Source organism: Portunus trituberculatus, chromosome 50 (genome assembly GCF_017591435.1).
Source record: "Portunus trituberculatus isolate SZX2019 chromosome 50, ASM1759143v1, whole genome shotgun sequence".
Lineage (NCBI taxonomy): Eukaryota > Metazoa > Arthropoda > Malacostraca > Decapoda > Portunidae > Portunus > Portunus trituberculatus.
Window position 1 is genome coordinate 28,610,121 of NC_059304.1, and position 20,414 is coordinate 28,630,534.

A 20,414-nucleotide genomic window follows, 5' to 3' on the forward strand; every position below is an offset into this window, starting at 1 on the left:
ACTAGGTAAATACACACGCACATGTAATGGGGAAGACTGGCTGGGTGACCAGCAGATGACCGAGGCAAATAACATTCTCTCTCTCTCTCTCTCTCTCTCTCTCTCTCTCTCTCTCTCTCTCTCTCTCTCTCTCTCTCTCTCTGACAAGTTACCTTCTACTATTTTATTATAAAATTGAAGATAATGAAAAAATTAACATGAAAGAATGATATGTAATATTTTTTTTCACTTTTTAAGTCCTCACTAATGACTTCGCTTCCTTCAGTTTCTTCTTCTAAATATTCACTGTCACTGTCTTCAAACTCAGAAGCACTGCTAAATACATATGTTCTGCCCTGCTCCATGTTATGATCTGAGATCCTTCGCTCTTAGCAGGATGTCTCTTCGCACTTATCATGGTGCTTTTCACCCGGCGGGTCGCTGGGGTTGCCAAATGTCGCTCGGAGAAAGGGAAAATAGCTTAGTTACCGCTAAATTTCCAGAGCTACAGTGACAACACTACATGTGAAAACATGCCAGACACTTCCACTCTCCATATGACTCGAGAAACCGCACTTTGAGCTCATAATTGAGGCGCAAAAATTCTTGATTACTGGTATGATCGCCGTCGCTACGGACGTATTGATGCAATCGTATATATACGATTGCCGGAAGGAAAGGGTAAAAACTATGTACACTCTTTGCTGACACCACTTCCTCACTCAAACTGTTCCAAGTCTCAACACATCTTTGCGGGAAGCTGATTTTTTTAACATCACTCAGACATCTTCCCTTCCTCAGTTTCTTATTATGCGATCTTGTGCTTCTAATGTCATATTCTTCTGTCAGGATTAGTTTCTCATTATCTACTTGATCCATTCCGTTAATCAATTTATAAACTTGTATCAGATCCCCTCTCTCTCTTCTCTGTTCCAGGGTTGGTAGATCCATAGCTTTTAGTCTCTCCTCATATGTCATCCCTTTAAATTCTGGAACCATTCTTGTAGCCATTTTTTGTAGTCTCTCCAATTTTCTTATGTGTTTCTTTTTAGGGGGTCCACACAATTCCTGCATATTCCAATCTAGGTCTTATTTTAGTACAGGCAACTCCCGCTTAAGAAAGGGGTTACGTTCCTAAAAAACACTTCGTTAAGCGAAACTTCGTTAAGTGAACCGATTATAACAAGTTTAACTCCTGATTTGAACTTCCATTGAGAGTAAGCAAAGCAAGAGTGCATCATAGTACAGTAAATGGTGTAATGAAAGTAAAAATTATGAAGTTAAACATTTAGGTAGTTTAATTTAAGTCATTATAATGTACACTAATGTATGTATGTACGTAACTTTATAATGTTGTTGATCTTAACTTTATGAAGGGAGGCAGAGTGAAACGGGAAATACACTAACCGGCAACCTGTGAAATGTAAACAAAGTGCGCATCGTGATACCGCATACAAAACTTATGTACCACATATCCACAAGGCTTTCCATTTTATCCATTGTAGAGACATGAGTTCAGGTGGTTCTTTTAGCTTTCAAGGAAATGCGGTCTCACCAGCCTTCTTAATAGGGTCTGCTGACTTGAAAATAGTAGACAGTAGATGGAGTCAAGATGGTGGCAAGCAATGTTATTAGTTTTCTGGCTTCTCTCTTGTCTGTGAATAATACCCAGCTTCACTTCGAGAGTAAGACACTTCCTGGTCTTGTTAGGAACGTTAGGCCACATTGCAGGGCGCCTTGGTGGTAAGTTGAACTAGGGAAGATGAGCTGCTGGTGACGCTGTTATGTTTTGACTGGGGAGTGAGTGGTGCGCATGATCTTGATCTTGATCTTGATGCTACAGGTGATGCAGAATTTCTTCTGAGTCAGGCCTTTGTATCGGCAGTGCCTGTGTTGTCCATGAGAGGCTTGATCTTGATCTTTATTGTACAGGTGTCTCAGGATTTTTCCTGAGGCAGGCTTTAGTACCAGCAACTCGTGGTGTATTCAACCTATCAGCTTGCATGATACGGTGGGTATTTCAAATTTGGAAAAAATTACCTGGATAAAACTTCGTTAATGCGAGTTTGGTGTTCGTTAAACGAGCAGATGGTAGTAAAATTAAACCTTCGTTGTAGCGAAATTTCGTTGTGTGAACCTTCGTTAAACGGGGGTTGCTTGTACTTATTAATTTCTTCATCATTTCTTTGTCCATATAGTGAAATGCTAATCCAATATTTCTTAGCAAATTATACGTCTCTCTGAAAATTTTATCAATATGGGTTACTGGTTGATTGTTTTCTTCCATTGTCACTCCCAAGTCCTTTTCCTTTTTTACTTTTTCTAGTTCTACTCCATCTCCCATCTTATAGATTCCCACTGGTCGTCTTTCACTTTTTCCCATTTCCATGACATGGCTTTTGTCCACATTGAATTCCATCTCCCATTTTTTACTTCATTTCCAGATCTTGTTTAAGTCTTCCTGTAGTATTTCACTCTTTTTGTTTAATGACTTTGCACAGTTTTGCATTGTCCGCAAACAGATTTATGTAGCTGTTCACTCCCTCTGGCATGTCGTTTATATATATGAGAAAAAGTTTTGGCGCCAATACTGACCCCTGTGGCACTCCGCTGTCTACTAGAGAGAGAGAGAGAGAGAGAGAGAGAGAGAGAGAGAGAGAGAGGCGGGTAAAGGAGAAGAAGGGAGAGAGCTATAAATGAATTAGGTCAGGTCACGCACCTGATCCTTCAGATTCTGGGTGAAACATGGCAGCGCTGGAATGCCTACTATTCCCTACGGAGCCCAGCCAGAAAACCGTGTTTAGATTTGGAAGACTATAGACTTTGTTAAGCAGGGGTTGCCTATACAGTAGGATTGGTTATCTCGCGGTAAATTGGTACTGGACTATCGGCCGCGAGATGAAAAATCGAGAGATGAGCGATATTGAAATATGTGAAATAGCATAATTGGTTCTTAGGTATGATACTTGATCATCCTATAACTCCAAATAACCCTCCAAAAACATAAAATATTTTGCTGAAAATGTTTCACATAAACGAGGTTATGCATAATATGTATGTTAATAAACAATATTAAACACTTTTCAACATAATAATAAAGGATAGAATATTTTTCTACTTACGTTACGATAGTCTGTGACTGGCTTGAGTGGCCTGGCGTGATAGTGGTGGGGATCCGTGACTACTGGCTACTCGCTTCCTCCTCCACTGTTTGTGCATCACCCCAAACACTGAGTGCAACCTCAGCTTCAAAGCCATCAAAATCCAGAGCGATGTCATCTTCCTGTAAAAGGCCCAGCAGGTCGTCGACATCCTCTTCATCTTCACCTGGTTCTGCTGTTACGTTAGCCAGAGCTTTGGCAGCCTATGATTGACTTAAGTATCCTATGATCAGTGACTGGTGGCGAGCATTAACACGAGACATGTAGAGGTCTTTATAAATGTTCATCACTTGATCAAGAGATGGCTGTAATATGCTGCGTGGATATGAGCGCCTATCATATTCCTCCAGTTGTTCAGTCAGCCGTGAGAAGGTGGTGAGAATCTCCGTCAGTTGCCGAGTTGTCGGTTCACCTGGCTGAACATTTTGCTCCTGCTGTCCATCCTCTTCAGGATCATCTTGAGCTTCATCTTCCTCAAGCATCTCCTCAATAGTAGCCTCCTCTTGATGGATACCAATAATTTCTTGCAAGTCACTGGCCTCCACAGCCGAAAAGCCAGGTGCAGGGATCAGATGTGCAGCTTCTACAGTCTGCGAGAGTGTGGTGGCTTCCTGCTGGCGCTCACGCACAGCTGTTCTGACCTCACCTAATGAAAATTTCCAAGTGTGTAACACTGTAGCTTTGTTTATTTTCTGCCAGGCCTTCACAATGTGGTCAACAGCATCCTTAATGTTGTGGTTTTTCCAAAACTGGTTCACAGTTAACACTTCTCGGGTCTGAGATGGTGGTGGGTCTGAACTGGTGCTGGCGATCGGTTCATTGGGCTCATCCTGGTCACGTACACTTAGCTCAGCCTCAATCCTCTCTAGTTCTTGTAGCAAGTCAGTCTTGACATGCATGTCATCATAGAGAGACTGATAATAAAAGAGCTTGACGTTGCAGATGAACTCTTTATCAAGAGGCTGTAGAAGTGATGTTGTATTAGGCGGGAGGAAGACAACTTTTACATTAGGATGACGCCCTACTAGGAATTTACCATGCCCCGGAGCATTATCCATACATAGCAGCACCTTAAAATCTAAATTCTTCCTCTTGCAATAACTCTGGGCATCAGGGACAAAATGATTGTCGAACCAGTCAGTGCACAGTGCCGATGTGACCCAAACGTTCTTATTACTGGCCCAATAAACATTAAGCTGGTTCATATTGCAATTCTTGTATGCTCTAGGCTTAGCAGAGCAATAGATGACTTGGGGCTTCATCAAACAGTCGCCACTTGCATTAGCTGTGAATAAAACAGTAATGCGGTCCTTGGAAGGCTTCACACCCCTAGCTTGTCTTTCATTCTTGGCGATGAGGGTTGATTTTGGTGCCCGCTTCCAGTAAATCCCAGTTTCATCACAGTTAAAAATCTGGTCACGGCTGTAACCGCCTTCAGTCACAAGACGTTGAAAAATCTCTGGGTAAGTTCTGGCTGCTTCCTCATCTGGTGATCTGCTTTCACCATGCTTCAGGGCATACTTAACTTCATATCTTTTCTTAAATGCTGCTAGCCAGCCTACAAAAGCCGCAAAATGGGGTGGAGGGTTAACATTTTTCTTACGGCACACTGAATCAAAGTACAGCCGTGCTTGTGATCTTATTGCAGGGCCAGAAAGATCACCCTTCTCTCGATCCCTTCTGATTACCCATTCATTTAGGTAATGTTCCATGATTGCAAGCAATCTGTTGCGCTGTGAAGTATCAGCCAGTGTGCGTGCTGAGGGAAACCGAGAAAACACCTTCACGGAAGCAGCCAAGTTTTCTTTATTTTTGCGCAGTGATCGTACTGTTGATTCAGGACAGTTAAACTTATGCATTATGTCACATGTTCTTGCACCATTGTTCATCATCTAAACCATTTCTTTTTTTTTCCTGGAGTGTATGTTTTCTGAGCTTCACTCCCTTGTGATATTCACGTTTCTCATGTCCACCATGTTTTTCACCAGAGTTTCCACCACGATTTCTGCCACTACCACTCACAGAACTCATGTTCCTTGTTATTTCAAGTTATTGTACTTCCACTAGAACGTTTTCACTATAACAACAAAAGTAAATATGCACCACAACACAACAAAATCGCAAAATTGTTGTTAACCCAGCTTCTGCCCTGATGTGACCAACCCAAGCCAACCATTAAACTGGTGTGCCAGCCTATGCGCATGCGCGAGATGTTCATTTACTACCGCTAGATGGTAGAAGGCGGGAAATTTGAAATAGGCGCGAGATGCTAATTTCGCGAGACTATATTACGCGAGATGACCGTTCATACTGTATATATATATATATATATATATATATATATATATATATATATATATATATATATATATATATATATATATATATATATATATATATATATATATATATATATATATATATATATATATATATATATATATATATATATATATATATATATATATATATATATATATATATATTAAAGGGGAAACAAGGCAGTGCCCTCACAATATATATATATATATATATATATATATATATATATATATATATATATATATATATATATATATATATATATATATATATATATATATATATATATATATATATATATATATATATATATATATATATATATATGTATATATATATATATATATATATATATATATATATATATATATATATATATATATATATATATATATATATATATATATATATATATATATATATATATATATATATATATATATATATATATATATTGTGAGGGGCACTGCCTTGTTTCCCCTTTAATTTATTATTTTATTATATGCCCATTGTATGGCGGCCCCAAGCGTGGGCTGTCGCTGTTCCGCTGTGCGGCCAACCACCCTCTCTTTGTTTCCACCATCTTGTTGTGCCTGCGAGCATCACCTCAGTACCAGAGTAGTGTTCAGCTACCCTGATAGCTGAAGTGGTTTGGCTGGTCGCCACACCTGAGTGGTCGCCACACCACTCAGTAGTCGTAGGCTAGGGGTGTCAGTCTGACAGGTGTTAGGAAGCACTTGTCGTAGTAAGATAGTATAGTAATATACTGTGGGTGTTGTCCCAGTCTGTGATTTATCACAGTCTGTGGGTAAGGCGTGCGGAGAGGCATTAATACTTCATAGAGTAGTGGGTGGAATTGTCCTTGTGGGCGGTTTCTCTAGGGGGTATTAAGGCCTCGCCCTGTAACACATAACATCTACCATTTATAAATTCTATTTGGTTGGGTACAGGAGGAGAAGGAGTTGCTACGGAGATTCCCTTACAGTGGGTGAAGTTATACACTGTTGGCGACCTTGAAAGAACCTTAGTGTTACGGCTGCTGTGAGTTATAGTAGTGGGGACTCTGTGGAGTGTTATATTCCCCACTAACTGTACCATAACAAAGCTGGCGATTTTGCCATGATAACACTCTACTGAGCTGTAGCAGTTAACCGCAGCCGTGACCGTAACAATATATATTGTTACGTACGCCACTCTAGCTGTGACTATGCTGCTGCTCACTGAGGAGTATGTTATCCTGGCAAAATCGCCAGTTTGTTACGGTACAGTTAGTGAGGGGATATAACACTCCACAGAGTCCCCACTACTATAAATCACAGCAGCCGTAACATTCAGGTTCTTTAAAGGTCGCCAACAGTGTATAACGTCCCCCACTGTAAGGGAATCTCCTTAGCAACTCCTTCTCCTCCTCCTGTACCCAAACGAGTACAATTTATAAATGGTAAATGTTATGTGTAACAGGGCGAGGCCTTAATACACCCTAGAGAAACTGCCCACAAGGACAATTCCACCCACTTCTCTATGAAGTATTAATGCCTCTCCACACGCCTTGCCCACAGACTGTGATGAATCACAGACTGGGACAACACGCGCAGTGTATATATTACTATACTATCTATTACTACGACAAGTGCTTCCTAACACCTGTCAGACTGACTTCCCTAGCCTACGACTACTACATCATATGATGTGTACGCCACATCCGATGGTGTACACACAATCCCAGACACCAAATTGTAAATAAAACATTTACAAAAAATTTTTTTTACAGGCATGGAAGTAATTAAAGGAAATGGCCCCGGGACAGACAACCTGCTACAACATTGTCTGCTCCTTTTATATGTCTGACTATGATATTGCACTCCTGGACTTACTCAGTATGGGGGCCATTTGACAGGCTTTTCGTCCCCAACATAAATATCGTGTTCTATCAACGGTGTCCTGTCCGGGACACTACTAAACATTGAGGAGTACTTCCTCAGCCGCCGAAGCAACTCATCTTGCTGATCCCCTAAGTGTTCAACCTTCTCTTTCAAGAGATGGAGGCTATTTCGTTCCCACTGCCCTGTAGGAACGACAGGTTCAGGCCCAATAACTTCTGGAGCCTCTCCCTCCCGGCAGAAAAATAAAACTGAAGATGCCTCTTGCACGGCAGAACTAAAAGAGCCCTTCTGGCTAGTAGAACGAAAATAGGGCTTCAGCATGTTAACGTGACACAGCTGAGCCCTCTTGCGCCGGTCAGGAGTGACCACCAGGTTGTCGAGGTCACCCACCTTCTTCTCTATAACATAGGGGCCACTATAGCGGGCAGCAAGCGGCTGGCCCTGAAGTGGTAACAGCACGAGCACTTCATCTCCAGGGGCAAAACTCCGATACTCAGCCCTTCGGTCATAATACCCCTTCATACTCTGCTGGGCCTTACACAGGTGGGCCTGCGCCACCTCTAATGCCTTGGCCAATCTCTCTCGACTGCTCATAGGGCTCTTAAGCAGTGAGACAGGGCGCTCAGGCGACAGCTGACACCAAGCCTCCCAAACAACGTCGAGCGGTCCACGCACTCAGTGTCCAAATACTAGCTGATTGGGTGAGAAACCCAAGGACTCAGTGGGCGCTTCTCTCACCGCAAATAAGACATATGGCACACCCTCGTCCCAATCCTTATCTCTCTCCATGCAGAAACTCTTGAGCATGGTCTTGAGGGTTTGATGGTGTCTCTCCAGGGCTCCCTGAGACTGCGGATGATAAGCACTGGACACGATGTGCTTGATCCCCCACGCAGTCATCGTATCTTTAAACAACTTTGAAGTAAAGTTGGTCCCCTGATCGGACTGCAGCTCGGCTGGCAATCCAAAGTGTGTAAAGAAGGTTAACAAAGCCTTCAGCACCACCTTAGAGTGAGTGTTTGTCAGGGGAATTGCTTCAAGGTACCACGTGGTAACATCCATTATGGTCAACAGATACTTGTGACCAGCCCTGGTAGTAGGCAGAGGACCTACTATATCAATCAAAACCCTCATGAAGGGAGGATCAACAGCAGGGATGGGATGGAGTGGTGCCACAGGGGGTGTCTGATTAGGCTTGCCCATCACTTGACAAGTGTGGCAGCACTTAAGAATCGTGGCTACTTCTCCAGACATGCTGGGCCACCAAAAATTGCGACGCAGGCGAGCGACGGTCTTTCGGATGCCCAGGTGTCTAGCCATGGGCCCCTCATGTGCCAACAGCACAAGTGCCTCACGCAGCTTATGCGGTACAACTACTTGCAATAACTTACCACCATCACTCTCCTGCCATCTACGACACAACACCCCTTGGTGCAAAACAAACTCCTCCCTGCCCTCCAACTCCTCACTTCCCTCACCCACTCGGGCAAAGAAGGAGGCCAACGCTGGGTCCTCCTGCTGCTTACGAATGGGCTCTGCAGGCTCTAGCTGGGTCAGAGAAAGGGGGACTATAGGGTCATGGGGTTGAGGCAACGCTGCAACCCTATGTCCCACACGGCATCGAGGACGGAGAGCTGGCCCAGGCTGCTCCGCTCCTGCCATGTGATCCGGTGAGTCCTCAGAAATATCATCACCACCAGCCAGGCAGTCACCAGGCAAGGGAACAGCTCTCTCCCTGCCTCCACGATGCTCCACAGGGGGAGAAACTTCCAACTCCCCCGCAGAACTGGAAGTCTCCCCACCCTGGGTGCCAACTTCCAATAGACTGCCTGACTTATCATGCTGGGGCCTGTGCTGAACATCAGAGCCCTCAGCATCCACACCAGGAAGCGACTCAGCACGAGTGCTCCATCCGGAGTGCTCTGCAGAGTGAGGATAACCATCAAACAACTCAGCTACACCCAACACTCCGTCCTCACTCTCAGCAACAACTCCCAAAGCCGAATCCGGTGCATTAACAAGTGACTCCACGCTGTCACCGTCAGCCTCTACACCAGAACTCAATGGTGAGCCCAACGCTGGCTTCACCACATCAGCACTGCTACTCCCATCTGGAGTCGATCCCACCTGGCTGCTAGCAGCCTCCTGGGTAGTAACAGGCTCTCTCTCAGCCCGGCGGGCCTGAGAGCGGGTAATAACGTTCACAGAGTCTTGCACCACTGGCCCAGACTCTTCAGCAACCTCATCCTCATCAGAGGTTGGGATCCATACACGACCACCAGCCAAATCATTCCCAAGCAGGAAGTCCACTCCTGCGACTGGCAGTTCATCTGCCACTGCTACCTGAGCCATATCAGTGACAAGAGGACATGACAGTGTCACCTCAGCCGTCGAACTCCTACACAGTGTTAAGTCCACGACACAACACTGCCTTGCTAGATGTCACCTTCCTAACAGTGACATTTCGGCACACTGACTGCTGTGCACCCGTATCACGCAGTACGGTGACGGGATACTTTGTGCCATCAATCTCGACAGTGCCTCCACACAGGAAAGGACGGCACCAGTCGAGCTCACTATCCTTAGGTGCGGGCGTGGCAACAGGGGGAGGAACAGGTGGGCCAACCTGCTCTCCCTCTCCCAAACACGACTCAGGCACACGCCGTGCCTTCTCACTTCTAAAACCTGAAGGAGCAGTCAACTCATCACCATGAACTGTGTCAGGCCACACCAACAAGGCAACTGGTTTCTGCGAGGACTTGGGAGTTTCAGCTGTTACTAACTTTGGGCAATTGAACTTAAAATGCCCTTTTCCTCGGCAGTGATAGCACGTAGGCTGGTAATCATACTTGGGAGTTTTAGGGGCCGCCTTCCCCGCCATCCCATTCTTCACAGAAGAAGGAGGGGTGTCTGCCTGGGGCTTTCCCAAACCCATCTTACTACCGAATCCAGTATATCGCCTAAAATGGCCTGGAGAGCCCGAGGAAGAATTGCCACCACTCCCTGGGCCTCCCTTAGGACCACCTTCCCTACGACTTCAACTCCCAGGCTGCTGCACAGGACGGTGGGCCAACACATAATCATCAGCCCATGTAGCAGCCTCCTTCAAAGTCCTAAACCTCTTCTCCCTCAACAGAGGTACCAGCTCCTTGTCAGCAATATCAATGAACTGCTCCATAACTACTAACTCCTTCAAAGCCTCGAGAGAGTCAACACCCTCGCTTGCAATCTACCTCTCAAACACTTGCTCCAGTGAACGAGCACACTCGAGGTAGGAGTCACTAGCTTGCTTCCTCTTTCCTCTGAATTGCAAGCGATAGGCTTCTGGTCGCAGCTCATATGCCCGCAAGATGTCAGCCTTAAACTCCTCATAATCATCCAGATCATCAGCTGACATTTTATCATAAACTTCCAAGGCTTTTCCCTTGAGTTTATTTGCAACCAAGCCTACCCATCTCTCTCGAGACCAAGCAAACTCCTTGGCTTTCCTCTCAAAGCGAACAAACCGTTCAGCCACTTTAGCCTCATCAAACTCAGGCACTAGCTGGAGACTTTGAACTAAAGTACGCTCTACACTCTGTTCTCCTCCTCCTCCTCCTCCTGCACCACCAACAACTCCAGGCGTACTTATTGCATGGTGAGTTCTCTCCCACTCCAACTCTCTATCTTTATCTGCCCTTTCTCTCTCCATCTCTCTAGCCTCCTCTGCTGCTAGTCTCTGAATTTCTCGTCTCCCCTCCGCAGCTAGTCTGTTTGACTCTCGTCTCTCTTCCACAGCTAATGTCTTCAACTCTCGCCTCTCTTCTGCTTCTATCTCCATTTTCCTCATTTCCAGCTTTAATCTCAGTTCCTCCAGTCTGGCAGCTGACTGGACACTACCAATACTGTTTGTGGGACTAGATCGTCAGGAGCCTTCCCTGCTTCCAACACTCCTGCCAGGGCTAATATATCCCACATCACCTTCTCTGGGACCGCCACGTTCGTTATCATGACACGTAGTAAATGCGTCCTCACTGACCCCAAGCGCGGTTGACTTGTCATACCCACGTGGTGAGTCACCGTTAGCCTTTCGCCGGCTCACACTCGCACCCTCACCCTCCATTGGTGAGGTGAAAAGGCCAGTAACTCCCTCCATGGTGCTCACAGGCACTCGTTCTTACAAAAAATAGGTCGCCAACTTCCTGTTACGGTCACGGCTACAGTTAACTGCTACAGCTCACTAGGGAGAGTGTTATCCTGGCAAAATCGCCAGTTTGTTACGGTACAGTTAGTGGGGGGATATAACACTCCACAGAGTCCCCACTACTATAAATCACAGCAGCCGTAACACTCAGGTTCTTTAAAGGTCGCCAACAGTGTATAACGTCCCCCACTGTAAGGGAATCTCCTTAGCAACTCCTTCTCCTCCTGTACCCAACCGAGTAGAATTTATAAATGGTAAATGTTATGTGTAACAGGGCGAGGCCTTAATACCCCCTAGAGAAACCGCCCACAAGGACAATTCCACCCACTTCTCTATGAAGTATTAATGCCTCTCCACACACCTTGCCTACAGACTGTGATGAATCACAGACTGGGACAACACGCGCAGTGTATATATTACTATACTATCTATTACTACGACAAGTGCTTCCTGACACCTGTCAGACTGATTTCCCTAGCCTACGACTACTACATCATATGATTTGTATGCCACATCCGGTGGTGTACACACAAGCCCAGACACCACCTACGAGTGACAACAGCCATACAAGGAGTCCATATACTCGTCACAGACAAGTCTGACGGAAGAGAACTATGCACACCTGGCCGACAGCATGAAGCTTCTCAGCTTTCACTAGCGTGCGTGGCTACAACCACTACAATACAGTGTACTACTGAAGCTATACAGAAGATGATGGGGGCACACAGCTGCCCACCAAACCCCACTGGTGACTACAGCCACCACCAACAACAACAAGACGAGACGGAAACGTGTCTCTCCTCCACGCCGCTCTACGAGTGAACAAACGCAACACCCGAGAAGTGTAGCCAAACCAACTACGCTTCTCCTAGAACAACAAACCGCTGTTCTACAGCCACGGTCTACCCAGTAGCAAGCCAGCTACTCAAACAGGAGGGCACAACTCCCAGACCAATGACTACTGAGTACCTCTTAACACACAGTCCAGCACACGTGTCTCTTCCTGTGCCCAGAGCGCACGTGTTAAACTCAGCTGAAGACTGGCTGGTACCATAAACAGTATACTACTGATACTACACAAAAGATGATGGGGGCACACAGCCGCCCACCAAACACACTGGTGACCACGGCCACCACAACGACAAACAGCATGAGACAATGCCGCGTCTCTCCCATGCGTTGCCACCACAATACAGGACGGACGCAAAACAGAAGTGCAGCCAAACCAACTACACTTCTCCTAGAGCAACAAGCCCGTTGCTCTAACAGTCACGGTCTACCAGTAGCAAGCCAGCTACTCAAACAGGAGGGCACAACTCCCAGACCGATAACTAGTGAGGACCCAGAGCAGTCCAGCAAGACGTAGCTCTCTACCATGTGCCAGAACCACAAGCGTCTGTGTCCACCTCAGCTGAAGACTACCTTGGTACTGACTCCTGCTTGCAACGAGAAACGAGAAGAGGGAGGTGGGTTGTCTGCTCAGCAGAACAGCCCGAGGCTGTGCTGGGGTGACCATAGGCTACGCATATAATATAATTAAATAAAGGGGAAATAACGCGGTGCCCCCCACAGTATATATATATATATATATATATATATATATATATATATATATATATATATATATATATATATATATATATATTTATATATATATTTATATATATATATATATATAAATGCATACAATTGTTTGCAAATATCCTAACCCTCAATAAAACATATGCCTTCAGTGAAGATTCCTGAGAAGGGCAAATAACTAAAATACACAAAAACTACATGTATTCAAGAACAACTATGGTTTATCAAAGAGCATGTGTGGGTGTTTGTATTTGATGTTCCATATATCATTTAATGGTGCCATCCAGAATCTGGCAGAAAATCATCTGGTAAACTAGATATTCATATGAATTAGTATTTGTATTTGGGACCCAGATAGCATGTGGGTTACCTGATATCAGAGATTCATATGTATATGTATCCAAGTTAGAGTAGGTCTGCTGCATTCCTTTAGTAGGATTTTTTTTATTTCTCATTGATAACAAATTTAATCTAGAGGGAGTCATCATCCTTGTAATCTTTTTAAGTTGTAAGTGCTTCATTATTTTTATTCATCAAGATTGTATTGATAGGTAATGTTTGAAGTTAACTTTCATTGATATGGAGATACAGCTCATATTCTTCAAGGAAGAATGATTGTTTGTCATTCCTTTCAGGGAATAAGTTTAGTGCTTATTAAACTTTTATACATGAATTCTACGTGACTATTATGACACACCTCTAAAATATGTGCTCATTATATTTCAATTTTATCATAAATTTGATGCTTATAACTACCTGGCTCTAATTTAGATGTCTGTGGAGTGATATAGAACCATATAGTGTTTGAAATAAGTGGAGGTGTGCTAAAGTGAGAGTTTGACACTGATTATGTATTTTAAGTGAAGGCACAAAGAAAAGAGCTGTGTGATGTCTGGAAAATTTATTTGTAATGGCTTGTTTTCAAGATGATATAATGATATTGAAATTAAATAGGCTCATTTATAAAAATTAATAGTCAAAAAGACTAAAAGAAATTAATATGAAAGTAGGTTTTTTATTAACTTTAACTTGTTCAGAAGTGAAGCAAGATCATCACTTATCATGTATCCTTCTTTGTGTTTCTCTCACTATATTAGATTATGCATTAATCAGTACTTTATTATTATCATCAGTTTGTTTTGAAGAATATGTCAAATGTGGTAATTGTTTGATGATGATATATGTAGTATTACAGGTGATCTGGTAGTAATGATGCATTTGTTTGTTACAGGTGTGGAGATCAGTGAGGGAAGTAAAGCCCTTGTGAGGGATGGTGATGATGGTGTTGAGGGTGAAGGGTGGTGGAGGAGAGTAGTCAGCCAGTGACCCAGTGCTCCACCCTCTTCCCCTCTGCCCTGCCCCTTCCTACTCCACTGTGAGGTTGTTATGGGTGGCCTGTGGGTGGCAGTCTCAACCTGCCTCCACTGCAGACATTACTGAGGCAGCCCTGGCTGGCCCATCAGGTACAGCAATCAAATTGGAAGCAGTGAGGAGCCCTGCCAAGCGTGCTTGGAGGAAGGGTGGCAAGACAGGGGAGGACGAGGCAGCCACAGGAGCCTCTGAGCGTGCACTGAGGCACCTTGCTGATTGGGTTCGGCAACTCAGTGTAACCACAGAAAAAGAAGAAAACAGCGCCAAGCTGCACCCTCGGGTGGACAAGGCTAGCAGCACTAGTAGAAGCAGCACCCCCACCGGCCCTATGCCTCTCCTGAGCCCAAGGCCCAGTCCTAAGATGGCCGCTACGCCCAGCAACTCTAACCTCTTCTACACAGTAGAGGTGGGCGACACCCGCTTCACTATCCTACGCCGCTACACTAACCTCAAGCCCATCGGCTCTGGGGCCCAAGGCATTGTCTGGTGAGGTCATCTAAACACACACACACACACACACACACACACACACACACACACACACACACACACACACACACACACACACACACATCTTTAAAGTTGGTAGATGCTTACATGAAGGTTAGAATAAACTTAAATAGAATTTGCCAAAAAACAGAGTTTTTTTTTTAACTTGCAAGAAAGGGATTTTATTTTTTTTATATACTTTTTTTGCATGCCTCTTACAACTAACATGATATTATGTGTGATGTATTTTGTAGGTAGGTACAACACACACACACACACACAAAAAAAAAAAAAATAATAAATAAATAAAAATAAATAAATGAAAAAAATTAAAATAAAATAAAATTATATTAGGGCAAATTATAACCATATTAGGGAGTTCTTTAATGAAATTGACTGATCCATGGTATACCAGGAAAGGGATATGCAATTGAAATACGATAGATTTATGGATTTATATAACTGCTGTGAAAAAGTTTGTGCCATATCATAGAAAGAGGACTTTAAATAATAAACAGTGGTATAATAGAAATTGTGAAGAAGCAAAAAAGAACAAAGAAAAGGCATGGAAGAAACTTAAGAAAAACAGTGATGTATTATCAAGAGAAGTTTACAAAACAGCAAGGAATAGATATGTTGAAGTAAGGAGAACAGCACAAAAGAATATGAACAGAGGGTGGTGGAAAGCTGTGATAGTGACCCTAAAATGTTTTACAAATTCATAAATGGAAAACTAATATAAGGGAGGCAATAGAAAAGGTAAAAAATGGGGAAGAAGTATATGAGGATGCTAGAGATATAGCTGAAATTTTGAACGACAACTTTTGCAAAGTGTTTACAAAGGAGGAGCATTTTATAGAAGAAAGGCCTACGGAAATAAAGCAAATGCAGGACATCATGGTTACTAAGGAAGATGTAAGGAAAATTATAAGCAATTTGGATATTAATAAATCAATGGGGCCTGATGGCATATCTGGGAGGTTGCTAAAAGAATGTAAGGATCAATTGTTAAACCCCGTATTTGATATTGTGAAAACCTCCATACGAACAGGAATAGTCCTGAAAGAGTGGAAAAGAGCTGACATTGTGCCTATATATAAGAATGGTAGTAGAATGGAACCGCTAAATTATAGACCAGTATCATTGACTAGTATATTGTGCAAGGTATGTGAAGAAGTAATCAAAGCTAAGTGGAGTGAGTATCTAGAAAGTGAAAACATTCTGAGTGAAAGACAGTTTGGTTTCAGAAAAGGAAGATCGTGCGTATCCAATTTATTATGTTTTTATTCAAGAGTGACTGACATACTACAACATAGAGAGGGATGGGTGGATGCTATCTACTTGGACTTGAGAAAGGCCTTTGATAAAGTACCACACAATAGACTGATGTGGAAACTAAAGAAGATTGAAGGAGTAAATGATAAACTAGCAAAATGGATGGAAAATTACTTAGTGGGAAGAGAAATGAGAACAGTGGTGAGAGGAAGGAAGTCCAAGTGGAAGAAGGTAACCAGTGGAGTTCCACAAGGGTCAGTGCTGAGTCCCATCATGTTTTTGATTTATGTTAATGATATGCCAGTAGGAATTGACAGTTACATGAACATGTTTGCAAACTATACTAAAATTATGAGGAGAGTAAAGAATGTGGAAGATTGTAACAAGTTACAGGAAGATCTTGATAAAATATATGAGTGGAGTAAGGAGTGGCAGATGGAATTTAATATAGACAAGAGCCATGTTATGAAAATGGGAAGAAGTAGATACAGACCAAACAAGGATTACAGGCTTGGTGATGAGAAAGACTTAGGAGTAACCGTGCAAAACACTTTGTCACCAGAGAAACACATTAACAATATATTTTGGAAAACATATAACATGCTTCAAAATATTGGCCTTGCATTCCACTACCTAGATGAAGGAATGATGAAGATATTATGTACCTTAATAAGACCCCAGTTAGAATATGCAGCTTGTGTCTGGTCACTGCATATGAAGAAAGATGTGAAGAAGGTGGAAAGGGTACAGAGGCTGGCAACAAGGATGGTACCAGGACTCAGGGAGTTAGACTATGAGGAAAGACTGAGAAAACTGGGGCTGACCACATTAGAAGAGAGAAGAACAAGAGGAGACATGATAACTGTATAAATTGGTGAACAAGATTGACATATTGGACAGAGTTGATAAAGGTGACCACAAGTAATCATCTCCGGGGATATGGAAAAAAATTAATAAAAGACATCTGTCGAAATGACGTGAGAAAATACAGTTTCCCGCATCGTAGTATTGATAAGTGGAATAAACTGAGCAGTGATGTCATTGATGCGGTGTGTGTCAATCAGATGAAAGAGAGATATGACAGGAGTGGACAAGGAGAGAGGACACAGAGAGCTTAGCTCGGGCCCTGTAATACACAAATAGGTAAATACACACACACACACACACACAGTAAAAAGATGAGGATGGGAAGATGCTTTAAGGACTTGAAAAAAATCAGCTTTCCTCAAAGAAATATAGCAGCATAGAATAGCCTGGGTGAAGATGTAGTGACAGTAAGGAGTGTGCATAGCTTTAAAAAATAGTTGACAAATGTAGATATGGAGACAGGACCCCATGACTATAATGCCCAGGTCCTGTAAAACTACAACTTAGTAAATACACACACACACACACACACACACACACACACACACACACACACACACACACACACACACACACACACACACACACACACACACACACACACACACACACACACACACACACACACACACACACACGGTAGTTAAAGATATGAAGTCCAAGTGGAGAGCAGTAGAAAGCGGAGTGCCACAAGGGTCGGTATTGGCACCAATACTTTTCCTCATTTATATTAACGACATGCCAGAAGGAGTGAACAGCTACATAAATCTGTTTGCAGATGATATGAAACTGTGCAGAGTTATAAAGCAAAAAGAGGATTGTGAAATACTGCAAGACGACCTAAATAAGATATGGGAATGGAGCAAAAAGTGGGAAATGGAATTCAATATGAAAAAAAGCCATGTCATGGAAATGGGAAAGAGTGAAAGACGACCCGTGGGAATCTATAAGATGGGAGATGGAGTAGAACTGGAGAAAGTAAAAAAGGAAAAGGACTTAGGAGTGACGATGGAAGAAAACAATCAACCAGTAAGCTATATTGATAGAATTTTTAGAGAAACATATAATTTGCTAAAGAATATTGGAGTAGCATTTCACCACATGGACAAAGAAATGATGAAGAAATTAATAAGTACTTTAATAAGACCCAGATTGGAATATGCAGGAGTAGTGTGGACCCCTCATAAAAAGAAACACATAAGGAAATTGGAGAGACTACAAAAAATGGCTACAAGAATGGTTCCAGAATTTGAAGGGATGACATATGAGGAGAGACTAAAGGCTATGGATCTACCAACCCTGGAACAAAGAAGGGAGAGAGGAGACCTGATACAAGTTTTTAAATTGATCAACGGAATGGACCAAGTGGATAATGAGAAACTGATCCTGAGAGAAGAATATGACATTCGAAGCACAAGATCGCATAGTAAAAAGCTGAGAAAAGGAAAATGTCTGAGAGATGTTAAAAAATATAGTTTCCCGCAAAGATGTATTGAGATGTGGAACAGTTTAAATGAAGAAGTAGTGTCTGCAACGAGTGTGCATACTTTTAAAGATTGGATAAGTGTAGATATGGAGACGGGGCCACACAAGCATAAAGCCCAGGCCCTGTAAAACTACAACTAGGTAAATACACACACACGCGGCTAGAGCGCTGGCTTCACAAGCCAGAGGACCGGGGTTCGATTCCCCGGCCGGGTGGAGATATTTGGGTGTGTCTCCTTTCACGTGTAGCCCCTGTTAACCTAGCAGTGAGTAGGTACGGGATGTAAATCGAGGAGTTGTGACCTTGTTGTCTCGGTGTGTGGTGTGTGCCTGGTCTCAGGCCTATCCGAAGATCGGAAATAATGAGCTCTTAGCTCGTTCCGTAGGGTAACGTCTGGCTGTCTCGTCAGAGACTGCAGCAGATCAAACAGTGAAACACACACACACACTAGCTTAGGTGGTTCCCATATATAAGAGCAGAAGGAAGGAAAAACCTTTAAATTACAGACTGGTATCACTAACTAGTGTAATATGTAAGATGTGTGAAAGAGTATTAAAGAAACAATGGATTGAGTTTCTTGAAGACAACAAATTATTATCAAATAGCCAATTTGGTTTTAGAAAAGGTCAGTCGTGTGTAACTAATTTATTGAATTTCTACTCTAGAATAGTTGATAAAGTACAAGAGAGGGATGGATTGACTGTATTTATTTAGGTTTAAAAAAGGCGTTTGATAAAGTGCCACATGAAAGATTATTTTGGAAGTTAGAGGAAAAGGGTGGCTTAAAAGGAAGCACATTGAGATGGATGGAACATTACTTGAGGGGGAGAGAAATAAGGACGGTAGTTAAAGATATGAAGTGCAGGTGGAGAGCAGTAGACAGCAGAGTGCCACAGTGGTCAGTATTGGTACCAATACTTTTTCTCATATATATATATAAACAACATGCCAGAGGGAGTGAACAGCTACATAAATCTGTTTGCAGATGATGCGAAACTGTGCAGAGTCATAAAACAAAAAGAGGATTGTGAAATACTGCAGGAAGACTTAAACAAGATCTGGAAATGGAGTAAAAAATGGGAGATGGAATTCAATGTGGCCAAAAGCCATGTCAAGGAAATGGGAAAAAGTGAAAGATGACCAGTGGAAATCTATAAGATGGGAGATGGGAAAAGAACTAGAAAAAGTAAAAAAGGAAAAGGACTTGGGAGTGACGATGGAAGAAAATAATCAACCGGTAAGCCATATTGATAGAATTTTCAGAGAGACATATAATTTGCTAAGGAATATTGGATTAGTATTTCACTACATGGACAAAGAAATGATGAAGAAATTGATAAGTACTATAATAAGACCCAGATTGGAATATGCAGGAGTTGTGTGGACCCCCATAAAAAGAAACACATAAGAAAATTGGAGAGACTACAAAAATTGGCTACAAGAGTGTTTCCAGAATTTAAAGGGATGACATATGAGGAGAGACTAAAAGCTATGGATCTACCAACCCTGGAACAGAGAAGAGAGAGAGGGGATCTGATACAAGTTTATAAATTGATTAAAGAAATGGATCAAGTGGATAATGAGAAACTAATCTTGAGAGAAGAATATGACATTCGAAGCACAAGATCGCATAGTAAAAAGCTGAGAAAGGGAAGATGTCTGAGATGTTAAAAAACATAGTTTCCCACAAAGATGTATTGAGACTTGGAACAGTTTGAGTGAGGAAGTGGTGGCAGCAACGAGTGTGCATAGTTTAAAAAAAAAATTGGATAAGTGTAGATATGGAGAAGGGGCCACACGGGCATAAAGTCCAGGCC

General features: G+C 42.7%; 1 protein-coding gene across 1 annotated transcript in view; it reads left to right on the top strand.

The window, feature by feature from the left end:
• Positions 1 to 20,414, top strand: part of LOC123500119 (stress-activated protein kinase JNK-like) — a 546,161-nt gene that overhangs the window by 212,524 nt on the left and 313,223 nt on the right. The window contains 1 exon segment of the mRNA XM_045248784.1: positions 14,341 to 14,966. Coding sequence (XP_045104719.1) covers positions 14,809 to 14,966 — 158 coding nt within the window. The 5' untranslated portion in view covers positions 14,341 to 14,808.